The sequence below is a fragment of the Pseudochaenichthys georgianus genome, chromosome 9 (genome assembly GCF_902827115.2).
Source record: "Pseudochaenichthys georgianus chromosome 9, fPseGeo1.2, whole genome shotgun sequence".
In the NCBI taxonomy this organism is placed as follows: domain Eukaryota; kingdom Metazoa; phylum Chordata; class Actinopteri; order Perciformes; family Channichthyidae; genus Pseudochaenichthys; species Pseudochaenichthys georgianus.
In genome coordinates this window covers 13,185,729-13,207,567 of record NC_047511.1, presented here as the reverse complement: position 1 = coordinate 13,207,567, position 21,839 = coordinate 13,185,729, and the positions used below count along the sequence as shown (strand labels likewise).

The window sequence follows — 21,839 nt, the reverse complement described above, 5'->3', positions numbered from 1 at the left end:
ATAAATAGTTAGAGACTCACTCATCTTGGGTCCTGTGTGTGAATGAAATTACGAAATGGTTTACAATAACCATACCATTTTAATTTTATTTGAAAATCCCATACAAACATAAACAACTGCCTGACTACACTTGATGCAGGGATGTCAGAAAAACGAACACACTTGAAACTTGTTTCACCATTATCTGACATTTTTATATACAATTATTGATTTAATGAGAACGAAAAAAATAGTTGTTAGTATATTGCTGTTTCAGTCTGTCAGTACCCAACATCTCTTTCGTGGATTTTGAAAAATCTCTAGAAAAATTCGAAAGCAACTGCATGTTGAGATGCATGTTGAGGTTTTGTGTTTCCTTGTATGAAACAGATTCCTCATGGTGAGGGCCGTCTGTCCAGCCACAACATGTCGTCTCAGTACCGCATGCACTCCTACTACCCAGCAGCCACCTACCTGACTCAGGGCCTGGGGTCCTCCAGCTGTGTGCCCCCCATCTTCAGCGTGGATGACAACAACAACTGCTCTGAGACTATGGCAGCTTGTGAGTTGCACACACACACACACACACACACACACACACACACACACACACACACACACACACACACACACACACACACACACACACACACACACACACACACACACACACACACACACACACACACACACACACATCAGGCCCCATAAAGTTTACCCAGACTTTACCAACGGTGTGAGTAAGAACATTTAAGGGAGGATTGCACTTGAGTCAAGAGTGCCATAAAGTGTATACGATCAAATTAGTCAAAAGTGAAGCTTTTTTACTTTTATTATACTTACTCTTTTACTTTACTTCAAATACAGAGCTGTGTTTGTACAGTAGGTCTGACTCGTGTCCAATCTTTGTGTTACAAACTGCCTTACTCACCTCACTGTTGTTAAAAGGATGGCAGAAGAGTTCATTAAAAGTGTGCTCAGATATTCAGCCATAAGCGTTTATTATCCACAGTCGATCATGGAAATTAAACACGTCTTTTTGCTATAATTTGCAGAAAGAACTTATCAATTTTAAAACCACCAAACTGTCACTGAGCCGACAGTGCAGCTCTGTTTCTTTTCCTCATGATTTTGAGATGGAGTAGATCTGATCTTTGATTTCTGACCACGCATCATTACATTCCTGGCACTCTGTCACATATCTCAGATGTAAATCTTAGCAGAGCATTGCTGGTTGTCCGCCTTTCTGCTAGTAGCTGTGAATGTGGGTACATCAGACTTTGCTGATTGCTTAATATGTTTGGTAAAGTATTTGCAAAGAATGCATGTAAGTGCATAGTGTAACTACATAACAAAATCTAGAGCAGTGCAGCAGAGAGGAGTAAAGGGGCTGATTGGCATGTCTGGACATTACTGGGATTTCTTTTTTTTAAATGCACCATATAAATGTTTTAAACTGCAATTTTGTAAGACACTTTCTTTCCAACTTTGGTGGATTTAAGTGCATTTAGAGGTTTCAAAAGTGTTTTTGAAGCACAGAAAGATCGCAAATGAATTGCTGGTCCAGTCTTTACCCATAGAGGGATCTTGCACGCGTATGTACAGTATGGAATGCAACATTTGCTGTGTGGCTGTGATTAGTTAAATAACTCAAAATGATCTAAGGAAAAAGGAAAGGTCACATTCATTATCAGAACAATAGTCTCAGGTAGTAGTCACAGGTATTTATCAGCTCCCTACTCTATTAGTCACTGTTTCAGAAAATACCAACGCTGGTTTGGAAGAGGGTTGGAATAAATGACAGATATTATAAAAGAAAATAACACCATAACAGTTTTTACAACTCTGCTTCTCGTTCAGACAAGTGTATACATGCATCAAACATGGCACACCAGAAAATACAAACCACTGATAGCTTTATATTTAGCGATTGTCTTGTTTTTGAGTGGTTCTCAGATACCTGGTATCTATAACTGCTGTACCCTTTTTTACCTGAAGATTATATAAATGAAAATGCTGTAGTTAAATATATTAGTTCCAGGAGGGACATTGTGATGGAGTTTCCAAATCAAATTTTCAAATCCAGCCTGGGACAATTTGCAGCATATCATTCCCTCTCTCCCCATTTCAACACTGTCCCTTAAATAACAGCACTGGTTTCACAAGGGTCTCGTTCCAGTCATATCCATTTATTTTGTAATTCCAATACTGTTTAGTGTCTCTACAGAGATATTAAATGAAATATTTTTAGAATATGCGGTTAATAGTCATAGTTAAGTGACTTTTTCGTGCTGTCAACCTGTTTTTTATTTGTGTGATCGACTTAAAGCATAGAATTTTGGTTTTCTCTTTTTGGTATTAAGTGGGATTAAAGAAGCCGAAGAGGTTTGGTTAAACAAATGTAATATCTCTAAATATATGTCTAAAAACTTTAAAAAAAATATCTCCAAGAACAACTCAACCTTTATAAAAGACATAAGGGAAGAGCGCCATTAGCACAACATCCTTCTGTGAGTGCAACAGGCTGCTGACACCACCAGCATCTCAGGCCTTAAGACTCCCCCATCTCTCTGAACCTGTATTTGTGTTTGACTTTCACCTGTCACCTGTTCCTGTGAGGGTCCCACGTCAGCCTCCTGCCGTGAACCGCCATGCTCCATTACAAGATAACAGCACTCTCAGTGGGTGGTCCATCTCAATCCGTCTTTTTTTCTAGCTTGTGACTCATTAGAAGAAAGCAATATCTAACTAAAGTCTTTCTTTCTGTATTTTTTCATCATTTTATTTTGTTCCCTTAGACAAGTTTTAACATAATGTAAATATAATCTATATTAATATATATATATAATCTAATAATCAATTTTATTATTTGTATTCTTAAATGTTTGATGCAGAAAAAACAAAAGATAGAGGCAATAAACAAACCTTACCAACAAGCAGTGCAAATTAGAATAAAATACAAATTCCTAATTTATAGTATTGAACAAAACCAGGTCATTTCAACGACACTCGTCAGCAGTTAATTTTTTTAAGTGTTTTACAAGCATTTAAAAAAATAAAAAAATGATTGACACAACATCTTGTTACCATCTTTGCTACAGTGTTAAGTAATGAGAGTTGTTTTACCAGAGCAGTTATATCAGTTATATACGATGTAGATGAGGTTGAAAATATATCACCAACATTGAGACACTGATGGTCAAAATGTGTGATTGATTAATTTTGAATAAGGTGACCTTTATATAACTTAAAACGGTATTAAACTTTGCCCAGGGTTTACAGACTTGTATGGATTCAGGCCGACTGCCACATCTTCATTGGCATTACATGGAATTTTCATTGATACAGCAAAAGTTAAGAGCCAAAATTAGATTAATATTAATTTAGGGTCATGCATAAAATATTAAAGATAAAAATTGAAATTACACAATTACAATTTACAAAATGCATATCCGGCACCAGTAACAGTATTTAAAAATAAATAAGTGAAGCATATACTATAAAGCAGGGGTGCCCAACCAGTCGATCGACCGGTCGATCACGGGGAGATTCCCAGTCGATCGCGAGATGTGTCTAAAAATAGAACAACAATATTCTGTTTTTATCGTTAATGTCCTATAACATAATGTTCCTGTGCCAGAATAATGCACTTGAACGCATCAAAGCTTTGTGATTGTCGTGACCCCATGTGTCGGGGCATGGCTGGTGGGCAGTGGGCAATAGTTTGCTGACGTTGTCAGTGACAACTGGAGTGACAGTCCGCACACACACAAGACCGCAATTATGGCAGAAGCAAAAAAGCCCAAAATATATAATTTTCACTCCGAGTGGGAGGATGATTATTTTTGTATCTATTCCAATTCAAAGTCCATCTGTCTCATCTGCAATGCGAGCGTGGCTTTATCGAAGAAGGGTAATTTAGGAGCGGCATTTCAAAGCAGTGCACAAACGCTACGAGACGGAATTCCCTCCTAATTCTGCCCTATGCTCCAAAAGGGGAGGGGCCTGAGAGGACAGCTAAATGCACAGCAGTCCATTTTCACCAGGCCCAACAACAAGAGCAAGGCTGCTCCAGAGCATCTTATCGTGTCAGTCACGTTCTTGAGAAACACATGACGTCTTTCAAAGACGGCGAAGTTGTGAAAGAAGCATTCCTGGAGGCTGCCGACCCGCTTTTGGGGGACAGTAAAAATAACAGAAGCATTTCAACAGGTTTTTGATATAATAAAAACTCAAGTTAGATACCGTTATTAATCAGCTGTAAGTTTTTGTTTGAACTTATTCATTATAATTATTGTACAACATGGTATAAGAATGCAAACTTAAATTGATTATAGTCTATTATCAATTCAGGTTAAGAAAGCTAGTGTTGCTTGCATCCTATTTTAAAGGCATTTATTTTTATAATCAACTAAAATGCAACAAAAAAGGGTTTGATTCTATTAATGTTGTCTTTTTTATTGCACTTTGGCAGCAGATTCCTGAGTAGCTTCAGATCTGAGTTGTCTTATTATTAAGCCTCATTTATACTTTTGTAGCAACACTATTTTTATATAATGGCAAAGAAAGGGTTCAGAGTCTTTTCTTTGTCCCTGTGTCATATGTGGCAGCACTGTTCAATGTGTCTTGAAAACATTACCCACTGTAGTGTGACGTGTGAATAAACTCCAACTCTGTATCAACAACACTATTGTGTAACTTCAGTTAAATACTTCTATGTGTGTAGATTAGAAAGAGGTGAGATAAAGGATCTGCAGTATTTTATGGAGTATTAATCGTACAAAGGTCAGTTTTATACAAGTAGAAGTGTGTATTTACCTGGCAGTAGGCTGTCAGTAATGGCTACAGTACGCCTCTCTATTTGGACTGGTAGATCTCGGCAGACTGGCAACTTTAAAAGTAGCTCTCGGTTAAAAAAAGGTTGGGCACCCCTGCTATCAAGTAGTGTGATGGCAGCCAGGTGATAGTATTAAAAGTGGAAGCATATGCACAGTTTTTTACAGATTTATTACAGAAGTTGAATTGTGTAACTAAGGGACATCAGCCAGTAATAATGATAATTATTAAGAGATATTGTCCTTGAAGTTGTTCCAAGGCTTGTTCAAATCTTAGTTTTAAATCACTCAGCAGGTTGTGTGCATGCTGTCCCTGTGAGCCTCTCATAATGAACTTCTTATCTGTCCTAAAGTGGCTACCATCGGGTTCTGTAGGAAGTTTCTTTCATCTGCTTTTATCTAGTGCGACATGGAGGGTTTTTCGGCTCATTTTCACACACAAGCATCAAACACTCTCTGGTGCTAGCTCCTCAAATATGAATGTGTGTTGAAGGATAAATGACATCCCGTTGGGTTTCATTATTATTAAAATAATAACGTGTCTATGATTTAGGCTACAATGTGTGAAGGAAATATTGAAAATGTCCATCAAAAGTTGAAGGAACCCACGATAATGTCTTAAAATTACTTGTTTTGTCAGACTCACATTCCAATATGCCGTAAAAATACTCAGTTTCTTATCAAAGCAACCTAAAAAAAACCCTGCAATTTACCAATTTGTTAAGCTAGGAACACATATTTTTGGAATTTTTACTTATTTTCTTAATTTTTTTAGAAAAAATAGTTATTGATTAATATTCTGTAGATCGGCGTATGATTCACTTCCAGTTGAAATCTTGTTTTGAAAGAAAAGCAATTTAAAGGTGTCCTTTTTTGATCACTAAATGAATCCTAATATCCAACAACACTTAAACATCGAAAGTAATTCAAATAAGGTTAAACACTATTATTCTGTTTGCGGATTTAGTTTGACATTTACACCTGTACGTCCAAATTCGGCCACATCCTCTTTTAATCCTTGAGATGTTTCTCTGTGGCCGGACACCTTGTGTGCCTCCGGATCATCCAGCTGGAGGAAATATCTCTGAGCCTATACCTCCCCTTCTACCTGCCCGTCAGATTTATCTCCCTCCCAGGATAGGGCTAATCAGTTGGCCGAATACAGAGATCCGAATAACCTTCAAGAGTGCCACGCTGTCCTTTCCCCTTCCCGCCTCCTCCTCCTCTTCCTCCGCCCTCTCCTTCCTCCGCCCTCCCCCTCCGCGGGCCCCGCTGTCTCCGCAAAATTGCCTTCTGGAGTTAGTGAGCGGGAACAGTTAAGATTTACAAACAATGATGAAGCTTGTCATGCGTCTTTCTCCATCCGTCACGGCGGGCAGGCGGAGCTGTGGGTAGAGCCGTCCCGGTGTTCTTCATAAAAGCCAGCTCTGTGTGAAATACGCCCCCGACCGGCCTGTTTACTGCCCCGCGCTCGTCAGCAGCCCCGCCGCCGTAAATCGCCGAGCGGGAGGTGACAGCGCAGTCCATCAAACTCCCACCCCACCTCGCTGCCCTCCCAACATCTCACCTCACACTGCCCCCCCCTCCTCTCCCCTTCATTTATACACACACAGACACACACAGTGTTTCTCCACAAACGGAGAGGCTCAGATGAGCTGCCCCACAAGAGTTATGGCTGTTTCAGTCTTACAGGAGACGGCTTCAAGCCCAGTCCGTCCGTGTTTATGTTCTTTCTTTTTTGTCCTTGTCTGGAATTCATAATACAAAACTGCTCAAAGTTTGTCAGCACAGCAACTTTCCTTACACTTCTTTTTGTTTTATCATAACAAGATTTATGCGAATGTCAGACCCCAAAATCGAGCGCCGCTGCGCTGGCTATACGTATGTCTGTTTTGTTATATTGGTGTCAGCACGGAGCGTACAGTAATTTAAATGCAAATCAGATTGTTGAGCTATTGCAGATGTTAATCCTGCTAATCGATAGACCTGTGTGAGCCCATTAAGTTAGAAATCCATTACTATCTTTCTAGATGATATTCTATTGATTTTTCTTGCTTCAATCTATACGGTACTGTACACCAGAGTGAGTTACTGCGTATAAAGACTGTCGTTTCAAGTTCTAGCCTCCTCTGAAAAAAAAGAGTAAAAACGACAGAGAGATTGCCATCAGTAAGTTTCTTTGTTTCGGGTGTAAAATGGGATTTACCTGCTTTCAGATCAGATTACTTTAAACTCACGCCCACACACTCTCTCTCACTCACATAAACAGTTAAGGAAGTCCCTTCCAACACACACCCTCGAGGCCACACTCATTCTGGAGGTGTCAAAAAGGCCTCTCACTCTTTTGAATGTATTAAACCTGAAACAAATACTTCTAACCCAAGAGGTGACCTTTTCAAAGGAAGTGCTGTTTCATGTCATGTAGCAGCAAGAGTTCATTTCCTCTGGTCCCTGACAGGCTGAGACATCGCTCAGCTCAGCACACATCCTCTGTTGTTTCACTGACTGAGAACAGCAATGGCTGGAAGAAATCTGTGGTGTCAGGTTTTAATCTTCAAACTATTCATACTCTATTAACTCGTTTTTTTACTACATGTTATTGCTCGTAGTACCTCAAGCATTACCATTAAATATTGATTTTGATGGCAAAGTTTAAACTAGGCAGGAATTGGTCTGTTTAACTTTTCAGCATGTAGTTAGAACGAGTTTCAGTTTTAACCCATTTCCAACTGCTGTTGTGAAAAATGTAATCTATCGAGATTTTAATTTGAATCCTTATCCTTAACTATGGCATTGTTACCATGGGTTGTTCACATGAAATGTTCTGGCAGTCCCTGATTCAATTGGTTTGATTATTGCTAATTTTTAGATTTCTTTAATCTATTTTTCCGCTCAGTGTTGATTGACAGGTAGCGCTTAAGTTGTATGTGGTGCTGAAACAAATGGAAATTGCTTATTACTATTGTAAATCATAATGAATAAACCCAGTTTCTTCTTTCGATCCTCTAACTGTGCATCCATGATAAATCTAGCTGCTGGAAACCGATGAAAAAATAAGTCTTGAAGTTCTGCGGACACAATGTTGTCTCTTATCAATGAGAAAGCTGATACCATGCAGCAAAATTCATGACTTACAGTTCAAGATATTTTCACTTTACATCACCGCTTTTCTTTTTAAGTCCATTAAACACATCACACACACTACAAAAATATGTTAGAAAATATAAAAATGTCCTTGCCGTTTTTCATAAAATGAATGAGGCGATGACTTGCTTTAACCTGTAAGTAAGCCAGCAGCAGAGAAAGTGCCCTGCTGGGGTCAGAGTGTCTTCCAGCACCCTGCTGGGCTGCTAAGTGCCCTGGTCGCCTGCAGGGCCTGTGGATGCGTTAAATACCAGTCTAATTGTCTGCTCAGGGCACAAGCACCGTCGTAATGTGTTGTACAACACCACCATTAACACAGGCCTGGGGCTGTGCAGACATTAAATGGCCGGGCTGTGTGGTTTATGTCCTCTTCCCTTCACTCTCTATTTCACTCTCTCACTTACTCTCACACTGTCCGGCTTTGGAAGGAAATAAAAGGTGGTTCAGTCGACATCTGTTTGATCTCATGCTGTGTTTGTGCAGTAACATGTGTAATCATCACAGGTATAGTCCTGTTCCTACATAAGTGACCTGCTCCATCGAAATCAGTCGCATTGACCGGAAGACACATTTTGAGTGGTTCAATTTCCGTCCCCTGCAATCAACATGCCGATGTATCCTTGGGCAGGAACTTAACCCTAGGCTGCTCCCAACGGTGTGTGTGTGAATGTTAGTTTTCCTGAGCAGGTGGCATCTTGTATAGCAGCCTCTGCATCTGTGAATGTGTGATTGTTTATGTAACAGCACTTTGAGGGGTCATAAAGACTGGAAAGGTGCTACATACAGTAAATGCAATCCATGTACCATAGTAACATCACATGATGTCAAGTTAGTACAAATTAATACATCGTGCTGCTTGATACAAATGAAAAAAGGTCCATGTCTTATCTCCAAGAGAGGTGTTTCTGATAGAACATAAATGACTCAAGTGTATGGGTTCATGGATGAACTTTTTAGCCAGTCAGTGACGTGGAGACTCTGAAAAACATCCAACCCCACAATCATTCTTGATCAACCAGGAAGATGAGCAGAGGACAGGAGATAAATCCCCCCAAAAATGTAGCTACTAATAAAAATGCAGTTGAATCAAAATATTTCTGCGACAAAAAGGGTGATGTTTACCAAAAACAGGTGCACAATTTCAAATATCTATTTCTACTTTTATGGGAAGAACAATAACTGATTTAATAGATAGTCACATCCTTTCCCGTCCTGACACCCTACCATAGAGAAGCCTGCATGTAAAGAATAAAATCGAAAAATAAATACATTTTAACCTTATTAACATAACTGGAGAGGTTTCAGTATTTCTGTGCTACGAATTTCACAGGTTGTTTATCCGAATTAATAATAATATACAAACACTTGCGTATCTATATTTAATCTGCGTGTAAAATACTTCATACACTCACATCTCTACACGAACATGTAGTGTAGGTTGTTTTCTCCCTGCGTCTTTGTACAAAGCATATTTGGTTAGTGACGGTGCTTTCCTACCTAATCATGCCCTTGTAGTCACTTTGCTTGCATTGTTCTGAGCAGCGGCGGCGTTCAGCGTAGATTGACGAATGGTGTCGCCTTGGCAGCTCTCTGAAACAGCTGAACGGCTTGGATAAACACATATGGCAGCTTTAGCACCCGTGGGAGGCGCCCTTCTTTCCATAGCAATATATTTCACTCTTCCTGTGTCCTTTACTTTGGCATTTTTCTTACCCTGTCGACCCTCAATGAATCTCTAATGAAACCTAATGATAGAAAAGTCCCACAAATATTGATCGTGCCGCCTCAGCTCATTATTGCATATCCATAACTTTTCGACGGCTCACGTCAAAAAGCCCGACGGTAGACTGACAGGCCATTTTGTGAGTTGATGGGGCACAGTAGCCGAAATGGAGATTTAGCATAGGGACGAGGGCCGTGTCACGCCTCTCCGGCAGTCATCTTCATCGGGGACAGATTGTTTAACAATGCAGGAGCAAAGGTTCCTCTCTGCTTAATTAGCCTTTGACCCCGACACCGAAGCCTTCTGTCAGCCTGCGTCAGCCCTGCGCTCTCTTCAGCTCCATAGCAGACCAATAATGATCCTTTAAGTGTTTCCTGACCCCCCGTAATGGCTGCATAACAGACTGCATCGCTCTGAACTATTGTCTCCACAGATCTGCATTTGTGAGAAGAAAGAATGAGAAAAACGTGAAAGATTTAACTCAAGTCCCTATTCATGATAATGCAAAGGCTATTATTTGACTCTTTGTTAAATTCTCTGATTAAGGAGTTTGATGTGGCTTGAAATGAGTTGTAAAGCTCGTGCTTCTCTACCAGGCAGTGGGCACAGTTCAGTGTGGGCACTTGTGGCATTTGCTTTATCAGTAGGAGTAATATTTCAGAAGCCTTAACTATTAAGTGAAACATTTAAATATATTTTGGTAATACAATTTCTTTAGGCAAGTACAAATACAAGTTTGGAAGACCAAATTGTCATTCATTGGTAATAAATGATAGGCGATAAATCACCAAATATGTCATTTCCAATCTTCTCATCAAGCTATTTTTATATCATCTTTGAATTATCTATACATTATGCACATGTTTCCAAACTAGTGGGGGGATGTAGGGTTGGTAGTTGTGGTCGGTCCAGATTAAAAACCTCAATAACTGTCATTCTGAACATATATTCATGGTACCCAGGATGAATGACTGTTTACCCCCCGAGTGTTCCTCGAACACTGCTAGCAAGATTCCACTCATTCAGTGAATTAGCCCCGGATCTTGTCGAAGAAGGTTTGCAATACATAGACGGTGCAGTTGATGAATCCTTGAGTGACCCTTGTGAGGATCAACATGATATATCTAGCATTTTGGTGAAGATATTCAAAGTCTTTGTTGGCTCCTTGTGATTATTCTTCTAGTCCTGTCCAGACGTTGATGTTTCAATGTATTAAGCGCTCCGTTTTATCCACCTATCTAACAGTTGCTTTTTTTTTAATGAGCAATATGTGATCATTTTGTATGGGCATGTTAATGTTTTATTGGCATTACAAGCAGACAGAATGATAGTTTAGTTAAACACAGGACATATTTACTTTTGCCAACCTAACCTAAATCAAAAATAGTTGTTGTATCTTAACCCCTATCTGTGTCAAAGCTCTGTGCTTGACAGAACAACCATCCACTCGGACCACCTCCTCAACGATGGTTAAGAAAAATAGTCAAATAAAATGTATAAGGATTTAGTTTCCTACAATGTGGCATAACCATTTTGGACAACAGTTTATGTCCAAAGAAATGTGCTTTGCAGGAGATATTATTATTATTATTCATTTATCGCTCATAAAGAAATATGTTGGAAACAATGAATGCCTCGAGTTTCCGGCATTGCTTGGACTTCCTATCATCAGATAGCGGTTACATCATAAATGACTTTCAGAATTAGGAGTGAGAGTCAAGAACAGTGAGATGAGAGCAGTGATTTGAAACTGAGGGTGAAGGTCTGCGATGTGAACACAGCAGGACCCTCCACTGTTCAGCACTCCGTGTTTAAAGCCTGTCTGCTCTTTGACTCACTTTTCTGGGTCATTAAGTCCTGCTGCTGGCCTGATGAAGAGGGGCCAGACGCCATGTCGTCTCTAGAGAGGAGAGCGTCCATCTCTACAAGCGTTGTCCTCAGTTGGACACCCGTGGGACCCTCTCAAACTGGCCAGGGACGTTCTAATTTGTTTTCCTTTTGGACACAGCTCGTATCATTTTAATGGGAGCCATTTAATTCCAGGCCAACCTTGTCATGTGACAGGCAACTCTTCATTCTTAAGATTGAATTTTTATTCCCGTGATGATAGCCTCCACTAACTGCTCTTGTCCCTGGACAGCACTGACAAATTCCCACAGGTGATTGTTCGTTGGTAACTTGCAGGTTGTGCGTTGAATATTGTCACCCTGAGAAAATGTCGGCATCATAAAAGATCCAGTAAAAGGGTTTCGATTATTTTGTCAAATGCAACATTGTCAAACCCAAACTGTGAAAACAAAGTGTGCACAAATACAAGTCTTTCCATATACCATGTAATATATTTAAAATAAAATACATTACTATTTTGATAATAAACCAATACATTTGGGATGAAAACAAAGCAAACATACCTTTCACCATTTTGTAGTTTCAACTTCTAAAATGTATGGATTTACATATTTATTTCAGTTTTTAGTCAAATCCTTTCATGGTACCCAGAGGATGAACCAGAATGACTTTGGTGATCCCCTGAATACTCCTCTGCACACATTTTGGTTTTAGACTATTGCCCATTTAAATCAAGAGATTTCAAGTTTTGACTTTCAAGCAATTGGGATTATTCTTATGCATTTTTAACATTAGGGATGCACGATATTGGTTTTTTGAAACCGATACCGATAACTTCCTGCTTCTCAAGACCGATACCGATAACCGATAATAATATAATATATATATATATTAAATCTGTAGTTTTTGCACACCTGGTGGTAAAAAAATTACTAGTAGTGAGCAAATGACATGAGCATTACTACTATGAACAAAACAAAGCCAAGAACAGTTTTGACTCTTCAAAGTGACCATATTTATTTTCCCAAATAAAGTTCTTGCCTTTTACAAAAGCCTCGTCGATAGGTAAAAGTCCCGGTGCCTTTGCAGCTGGCTTTGGATTCGCCGCTAGTTTAGCAGCGCAGGCGTCTTCGTACGCTTTTAACACACCATCGTAGCGATGGCGATGTTTCAGGTGACTAATCAGGTTGGAAGTATTATAGCTCGTTGCCTTTTTCCCTCCTCGTGGAACTTCTGCATTGCATTTGTTAATACAAATAGCAAGCGAACTATCTAACTCTGAAACTTTGAAATAGTCCCATACTACCGACGACATGTTTGTTTACTGTCCTGGCTTCACGGCCGCACACCATTTACGTCACAGCCAGGCATGAGTTAGGGAGCGCTGGATTTGTGAAGAACTCCCCTCTTCCTAAACCACTAATACCACAGTACTGGCAAAACGGGAGGAGCCGAGTGAAAAACAAGCACCCTTCATCCCAATCCACCCACACCGCAGGATTTTTTTTCTTTTCTTTTACCCAAAAAATATATTGTATATTATCGGGGCTATTAATACTTTTATCGGGTTTATTGGGATGACGTCATAATTCCTAATATCGGACCGATAATTATCGTGCACCACTATTTTTAACCTTTTCCTGACATATTGTAAATTAAACAGTACACTTATTAAATGAAGGAATATTATGCAGATGAATTGACCTAATTAAGGACCTTAATTTACATGCAGTTGCTCTCTCAGACACTTCTGTACCTCACATTGCTCACAGTCCAATGCAGAATCGTGTGTGTGTGCCCGTGTGTCTACTTAGGTGCTATCTACCCCTATGACCCTTGTGTACGGTGGTTGGGTGTAGAGTATGAAACCCTCAGAGAGATTATCCCCGCTGCATCAGACTGAATTACCATCTCCTCTCACATCTGGGCTTTTGTTCCCCTATTTGGCAGCAGCAGCAGAAATGATTGCACCTTTATTCACCCCTCCTCCCTTCTCTTAACAGGACAAGTGGGAGGTTAAAAAAGCTTCCTTTTGTTATTCCAAACAAAGACTGTTTAATAGTTTGGAAATCTTATATAGAGTGCCAAGTGACTAGGGAAAGGGCAAAAGTTCATTCAGCATCACCGGGACATTTGTTTTGTTATTTAGTGTTCCCAGTCTGAACCTGAAAACAGACTGTTCATGGTTTGGGGCTCAGAAGGAGAGAAGTGTAACATACAGTATCAGCCGACATCGTGCTGCAACCAAAGATCTAATATGTTACTAAACACGTGTACCCAAGTACAATGGAAGATACTGCATGAGTATATTTGTTATACTTTCAAATGCCACGCCACAACATTTCAGAGGCAATGATTCCACGTTGTACTCCACCTCACTGCATTTGTTTGAAAATAACAACCTTTTTTTCAATTTAAGATTTGATATCATTTAAAAAATCTAAAACATGATTAGATTATAAAATACAAAAATACAAATAGTGTACCTTTTTTACTTTAATTAATGAAATGACTAATGACAATACAGATTAAAACCGTAATGGGAAAACAAATCAAAGAAGATGATACCAGTGTATTACCAAAAAGTATACAGTGGCATTCAAGTCGCTTACACATTATTGCATCAACCATATTGATTCAACAATTATGATGCAATTCTAAAATATATGTTTTATTTTGAACTACTACTGCTTGATAGAGTTCACTTTTTATGTAGTATATTTTGATCCAATTACTTTAGTTTATTTATCAAATGTTTACTCCTCGTTGTGTCAGATGTCTAAAAAGTACTTTACGTGATTACCTGACTCCAAACAAATGATAGTAATCATTTGTCTATCAACAGAAAATAGATTAAAAAAAATAAAGTCATCAATTAAGATCTGTTTCGTGCAAAATGCCAACTATTGTGTGGCCCCTTTATTTTTATTCCACACTATTATGAATGCATAGTTTTTTCATTGTTGTGACAAACTAACAATTTTAAGTTGTCACTTCAAGATGTGAAATCTGTGTTTCCTTATTGCTTTTTAGATCAAACAATGAATGGATAAATGAAACGACTAAAAGAAAAGGTAATTATTGAATTAGCTGCAGCACGAGTGTCACTGAAGTCAGGTGCCCTGTGACTAATTGAGAAGTGTTTCCGGTGTTTGAGCAACATGAATCTGTATTACACAGGCGAGCTGAAGACAGTCTGATGCAGCAGAGAACATGTGTACAGTGTGTCGTGATTTAACATCTCCTGTTAAACTAACTCGTCCAGTTGCGTTTAGCCTTTAATTATGCTTCATAGATTTCCTGCTGATGAACAGCCAGAGAATTAACAGTGGACGGGGCTAATTCACAGCTGCTGCTCCCCTCCACCCACATGCCGTTATTGCTGTACAAGTGGACCGCTGAGAGCAGGGTGCACTTAGCTACACAAACATTAGTATTAACGATTGGGCTGCCAGTTTGGAATTAGTGACAAACTGCAGACGGGCAAAAATTGGAGTCCGAAACCAATCAGGAAGTTAATGAGGAGAAAAATGACTCTGCTTTCCCCCTCCCACCTCCACTGGGGGGGGGGGGGGGTGTTGAGGAAGCATGAGGGCGGCAAATCGAGATGCCAGAGGATTCTGGGTAGCACTGCTCATGGTGTAATGTTATTCTGAGTAAACGTATATACAATATACATTTTTCAGATTTTGCATCGCATAAAATGGTTAAGTTGGACCTCACGTGCTTTTTGGCGTTCTCCCTTTCCTGTACTGTGTTATACAGGTTTGTGTGCATGTAAATGGTCTGCAAAGACTCAGATCCCACATTTCCCTCCAGAGAGATAATGGAGAAACGCCAATCATAATGCCCTGTTTCTCTTTAAATGTCTTTTTATAACTTAACTGTATGGCTTTTTGCCATTGTGTAAAAAAGGTGCCTGATGAGTTTGCATCCCTTGCATCTCTAAACTCTTGCCACAGTTGGTTTGTAGCAAGCTCCTTTGCTTAATGGAAATATAATTATTTTTTTATATATATATAAGAAAATGAGTTTGTTCAAGTTTTGTTTTGGTATTTAATTTCAGGTGTTGTGTTGGCAAATGACTAAGATACCACAGGAGAAGAACAAAAATAGCTGAGCGGCAAAACTGGAGTCCGGTTTCTAATTGAAATGGGTGGGATGGCAAACGGGAGCTCTCGTTAAACACAAAGATCTTCTGTCTGTGTTCAGTGTCTCCCCCTTTTCGCTGATTCAATCTGCTATAAATCCTGAAGAAGGATTTACTGTGCAGTCATATTTATATCAGGTAAATACAGAGAGGGTCATTCACTCTGCCGCTTCCATCTGTCTCTCTCTATAGTATTTCTTCTCTCCTTTTTATTTTCTCGCCTTGCAGTACAAAGATATTTTTATTTGATGTGTGCTGCTGTGCTGTCTACCTACCCGAGGCAATATATATTTATCATATTAATGACTTTGAGGAGTATCCAAGGAACAAGATTTGTAGCTCAATATCGGAAAGAGAAGTGAGAGATTTGAGCTGTATTTACTTTTCAAATACATAAGCATGCTTTACCCAGTCATTCTGAGAAGTAGATATTCTATCAGAAGAAATATTTAAAGGGGCCCTATTATACTTTTCGGGTTTTACGTTTCCTGTAGTGTGTTATAAAGGTATTTGTGCATGTAAATGGTTCCAAACGTTTCTCTCCCACACACTCCCCTGCTGCCTGAAACGCCTCCTTTGTTTACGTCCGTAACATAGTGACATCATTGTAACACATCCTCTTCTATTGGCTAGCAACATTGTATGTAATATAGACTAAGGGGCAGGACATCTCTAAGCGGTTGACCAATCAGAGCAGACTGGGCTCTGGTTTCAGACAGAGGGTGAAAAGAGGTGCTGCAGCACAGGCAGTGTCTCTTTTCACCAGTGGTGAACCGTGTCTATCGCAACTGGACCTTCTGTAGACACACACAACCCCGCGGCCGGCAGACCCTGCTTAGAGAGGTTCTGCCCTTAACCCTATCACGTACAATGCGTTGGAGCGCTAGCCAATAGAAGCGCGAGTATGATATAAAGATGTCACTATGTTACAGAAGTAAACAAGGATTACAATAGAGTCGTTTCAGGCAGGGGGGGGGGGGGGGGAGAGAAACTCTGGCATGAACTTTGGGATTAGAGTCTTTGAAGACAATTTACATGCACGCAAGAATATATGATACACTACCGGAAAGGCAAAGACCCCAAAAAGCATTATAGAGCCCCTTGTATTTATAGTTATTACAATAGTGTTGATATCGTCACAGTTAACAGTTTTTCATCATTATAACCAAAATGAACCCTGCCCTCCTTTTTGACTCGTCCCTGCAGCCTTCTCCCCCGGCGGCGCCCCCCCCGGGCACAGCTCCGCCCTGCCCTGCAGGTCCATCAGCACCCTGGGTAACTCTGACATCAACGAGTGTGAGGTCGGCAGGGAGACACCCAACTTAACCGTGGACTCCATCGTAGATGGTGACGCCGGCAAGTAAAAGAAGATAAGGATGACCTCCCATGAAAAAAAGGATTATGAGATTATTTAAGCAAAAAGAACTCATCGTTCACTGTTGCTGCAGGTTCTTTGCTTCTGTCCAGGAGGTATCTTTCATACGGTCGTTGAAATCACACATTGTTTGTGCATTTTAGCTCTTTTGTTTCGTGAAAGCCAGTTCATCAGCACAGAAAGTTAGAAAAAACAATACAACGTGCAAATATCTGCAAAGCACACATTTTGGCTGTTAATGACCGAGCTATTGACAATCAGAAAGAAGGGTTGGTGTTTTCTACAATACATTGTTCAAGCCTTGATTGATTCCTTGAATAGTTTTTTAAATGTTTTTTTAAGATGTTTTTTATCCCACACTACAAAAACTAATATAATCTGATGGCTCTTTCTTCATAACAAACGCCTTGATGCCTTTTTATGAAAACAATTGAATTTGAGCATATAAACCAAAACCACCTGCAATGTGCTGCTCTCCCAGCCCGCCCTATAAGGACTCCCAGACATATGCCGAGATATCTTTTGACACTCACCAGTGTAACAGTTTGTACCTTGATCAGCATCAGATCATTGCATTTATTTCCCCCCCGCTATAAAAATAGTTTTCATTGCATTGAAGTTTTAGAGTAGAAAAAGAGAGGGATGTGGTGCGATGGGAGGAAACAGGCAGGATAGACATGAATCATGTTTGCCTGCGTTGGCGTGTGATGAGCCCCGGCTGCTTATTTATGGCACCAATCCAGCGGCATCGTTTATTCCAATGAATTTGCATGTCTATTGTATATTTAACCCCTTCAGACCTGGAGCTTTCACTATGCGCACAGGCTACTGTTTACACACGTTGGTACAGCGTGTAGATACAGAGGCTGAGGAGCAGTGACGCGTAAGGCTGCAATAATTACATTTGTAGATTTACGACACATAACAGCCACCATTTTGATAATTAATTAATCTAAACAAATAATAATTGGTTTTAGCTTCTGAAACGTTTAATATTTGCAGATTTCTCTTGTCTTGAATTAAAGTGAATTGAATGTGTTTGAGTTTTGGACTGTTCAGATCCGGGCCATGTTTCCTTTAATTAAGAAGAACAACTCCGATGAGATGTTGCCGACTTCCAGCGCCCCACTGTACTGCATATTGTTGATTTGTTTTATGTTTTATGGAGAATTACTTCCAACTGCATGCTTTGAAAGTGTTTATTTCTGTTTGTGTTCCAATAAGACAGCAACAAAAGTAATTTGGAGTCCTGGAGTTTATGTCGCTACAAGTTCTCGGGAAATAAAAACGTTCCAAAGTGATGGAGTGTAAATGTGATGCTGGAAACAACAATATAAAACAGACAGAGAAAATTACTTGTATTTTCTGTCTGCTGCGCTGTGGGAACATTCATTGGATTCTGTTGTAATCAATAACGTGACCATCTTGTTTTTTTATGAAACGCACTTACTCTTAATTTCATCCACCAGTGGTTTTAGAGAGAAGAATGTGGAGTTACCTATACGGCTTTGACATTATAAATCACCTCTTGAGACCAGATTGTACAGCAGTATCGATTGATCCTGATATATCACAGAAATTTACTGTCACTTCTGTTTTCAATTAAAGATACAATCAGTCAGATAATGACTTAATTGGATTTTACAGAAGATTGAGTTTTATCGCCCCGTGCTTTACGAGTTTAGTTAAGGAAGGCCATTTGATCACGTTTGTCAGGGGCGACTTGCTGCCGCTTGCCTTGTCCTTCTGTAGCTGCTGCCGCCGCCGCCCTGCTGTACAGCGCAGGGGAGAAAGTGTCACAGGATTGGTTTTCCTTGAGCTGCCAATGCCTCCATGAATCATCCCCCCCCCTCCCCATCATAGATAAAATGTGCTCGGATCCCTCCGTGACAGTGGAGTGATGGCCTCTAGATACAGAAAGGAAGTGTTTGGAGAGGACGCAGTGAGCCCTGATGTGGAAAGTTAGAGCTTTTTTAAATTATATATATACATAAAAAAGAATGCTTCTCTCAGTTGTAGAGCTCACTTAGAGTAAATATGTTCTATATCATTAGGTTTCAGCTGATTATCTGATTAGTTGTGTTGTTCAGACCTTGTTATTTAGAATACTCTGCAACTCGCAAAAGTTCTCCCTCAAACGTAAGTGCTTAGATTTTTAGTAAAGCAGAAACCATGTCTGACTTATATGTTCTGTCGCTTTCCTCTCTTTCCTCCAAGCGCTCTCCTTTTGTGTCCCTACGATGGCCGACAGGGGCAAACGCGCTACAACGGCCAGAACACGGCAGCTTCAGAAATGATGCAAATTAAAAAAACAAATGTGCCTAAACAGACGCAAATAAACAAACATCTTCACCTACTTGACAAGAAATGGGCAGCATTTAAAAAAACACTCAAGTTTTCTAAAAGCGTTGCATGAAAGAAATGCTGCAAATAAGAAAAGCTGCAAGAAGCTCGAAACGGTGACAGGGACACAACATATTATGTACACAGCTGGGAATGAAGCAAAGTGTTTTTCAGTATATTTGAAATGGCTAGGTCAGCTAGCTTACAGTAATAAGACCAGAACGTCAACAAGCGCTCCGGGCCCAGCTGTGTGTATCACTTTTCAGTGTGGCACTTTTATTTATTTGCATGGTTATTTAACTGCAGCACGCGTCTCCTAATCGAGATGTGTTGACCGTTATAATGCGATACCTGTGTATTAACCTATGGTATTAACTGGGTTCCGACCACTGTGTATTCAAATCTAATGATGTACACTCAAAATGTACACTTATCCTAAATGAAGATCAAATCCAAACAAACTGTTAAAAAAAATAATGGAATTTTCAATGATATAAAGTCAAAGAATACATTAATCTGGGGTTAAAACGATTTTATAAACTGGAAATATACTTTTTCATTGGTACAATTTTGGTTTCATGCAACTTCCACCCAACTTCAGCCCCCTTTCTTCTCACAGTAAGTGCTATGTCTAAACTTGAGACATTTTAAACATTTTGTAATAGACCACCTGAATGTTTTACAAAAGTTTGTGCTGTCTGACATTACTTGAAAGACATTATCATACTTAACAGAGTAGTCATTCTTTTTCCCAGCCGAACTAGCCCTTTAGTATTTTTGTTTTACTTTAAAGGTGGATGTGTTTGCTGGTAGGAGGATCTGGGGCTGTCTGAAGGACAGGCAGAGCACCGGTCATAAACGTCCAGCCCTGAGAGCCAAGCACCAATAAACAGGCCGGAGTAGACGGACTAAACCGCTGTGCATCCACCACTAATCTGAGGACGTTACCCATCATTTGTCTTTACACCTGCATGGGAGAACAGCACGGGAGGACACACTCTTCTCCACAAGTGATCAGAGGCATACATTCAGGAGTTAGAAATGGATAAAGTTACATTTATATGTATTTATACATGAGCCCTGTTTAAAGAAGAAAAGAAAGAATTGCGAGTGTTAAAATGCTTATTAATTTAAGTAACATTACTCAGCATTGAAAATGTTCCTTATAAATATGTAATCAGGAAAATGAACTAGTATCTAATTACGATTCTAAATAAAATACTTTTGCCTGTAATATATAATTTGTAAACTGTTTTGTTTAACTTTCTATGATGTGACTTGCTTCATAGCTGCTGCTATCCAATCAGAAGACCATAACTTCACTTGTGCCGAAATCTGACAGTATGTCTCCTTTTTACCACCAACATGTGTCGTCATTTCACGATACAGTTGTGGCCCAGGAAGGGAAAAATACAAAACAATAAAATGAATTAGTCATTTTACTTTAGAACTGAAAAGACAAAAGATAGTTGTTTAAAAGTAGCCATTTACCTATTTATCGATGCTGGTGAACTGATTTTGATAATATTTTACCTTTTTTATTTATAATATTGTTCAACTAAACTATCTTTCACAATAATGAAACTCCTCATCTCACCAACTTCAAATAGGCTATACTGAAAAAACTGAAACGTTGACTTTAATTAAATGTATTATGTCAACAAATCTCACATAACTGTACTAGGTTAGTTGAAAGCAATAATATTAAGTTTGAATAAAAAAGATTAGGTTCAACTTAATATTATTGCATTCAACATAACTACATCAGTGTAGTTTCAATAAAAATAAAAACACCTTGTCTTCAATTAATTAACTAATATATTTGTTCTGTCATTTATCTGTGTTTGTTTAATTTAATATTTATATTTCTAGGAATGATTCTTAAACATTGCTTTGCGGTGCTGCCAAATGATAAATGACAATTCATTCATTTTCTTTTATAATAATAATTGTATAGGCCTTATATTCCATATGGATTCCCATCATTCATTCCAATTTAATCAAAATGTATTACATTTCATTATGGTATAAAGTAAAAGTATAATGATAACCTACATTTTTCAGGATATGTTTGTAACCTTGGAAATCCTTTTAATGTGATATTTGCATTACTTTATTTTAACAGTAAATCAAATTAATCTTTGATAGATATATATAGTGTAATTGTTTAACAATATTAAAAGTTGCTAATTTTTTTTACACCATTTTCTTTACATTCCTTACTATCTTTTAACAACACATGTACTATTCATGTTTCTCCAATCACTTCTTTGGATGTCAAAATCGAAAACACACTATTGGAATAGCTGATACATTAGTTCTCATACGGTAGCGCCAACTTATTTTGTAGTATCCTAAAAAAGCCACAGACTTTTCCTTGTTTCCCTGAGGACTGATGCGTGCTGACGGATGTTCTCACTAATTCAGACGTCCGGCTAATTC

General features: G+C 39.1%; 1 protein-coding gene across 2 annotated transcripts in view; it reads left to right on the top strand.

Annotated features, from left to right (window-relative positions):
- The window catches only part of dmrt1 (doublesex and mab-3 related transcription factor 1), a 36,163-nt gene extending 15,565 nt beyond the window's left edge, over nt 1–20,598 (top strand). Inside the window, exons 4-5 of one of the 2 annotated variants that reach the window (XM_071204338.1) lie at nt 370–541; nt 20,191–20,598. In XM_071204338.1, the coding sequence (XP_071060439.1) occupies nt 370–541; nt 20,191–20,210 (192 nt within the window). In that variant the 3' untranslated portion in view covers nt 20,211–20,598. Of the gene's footprint in view, nt 1–369; nt 542–16,885; nt 18,356–20,190 lie in introns of those variants that run through there. The other variant, XM_034091640.2, reaches the window with a different exon arrangement.
- The last annotated feature ends 1,241 nt before the right edge of the window (nt 20,599–21,839 follow it).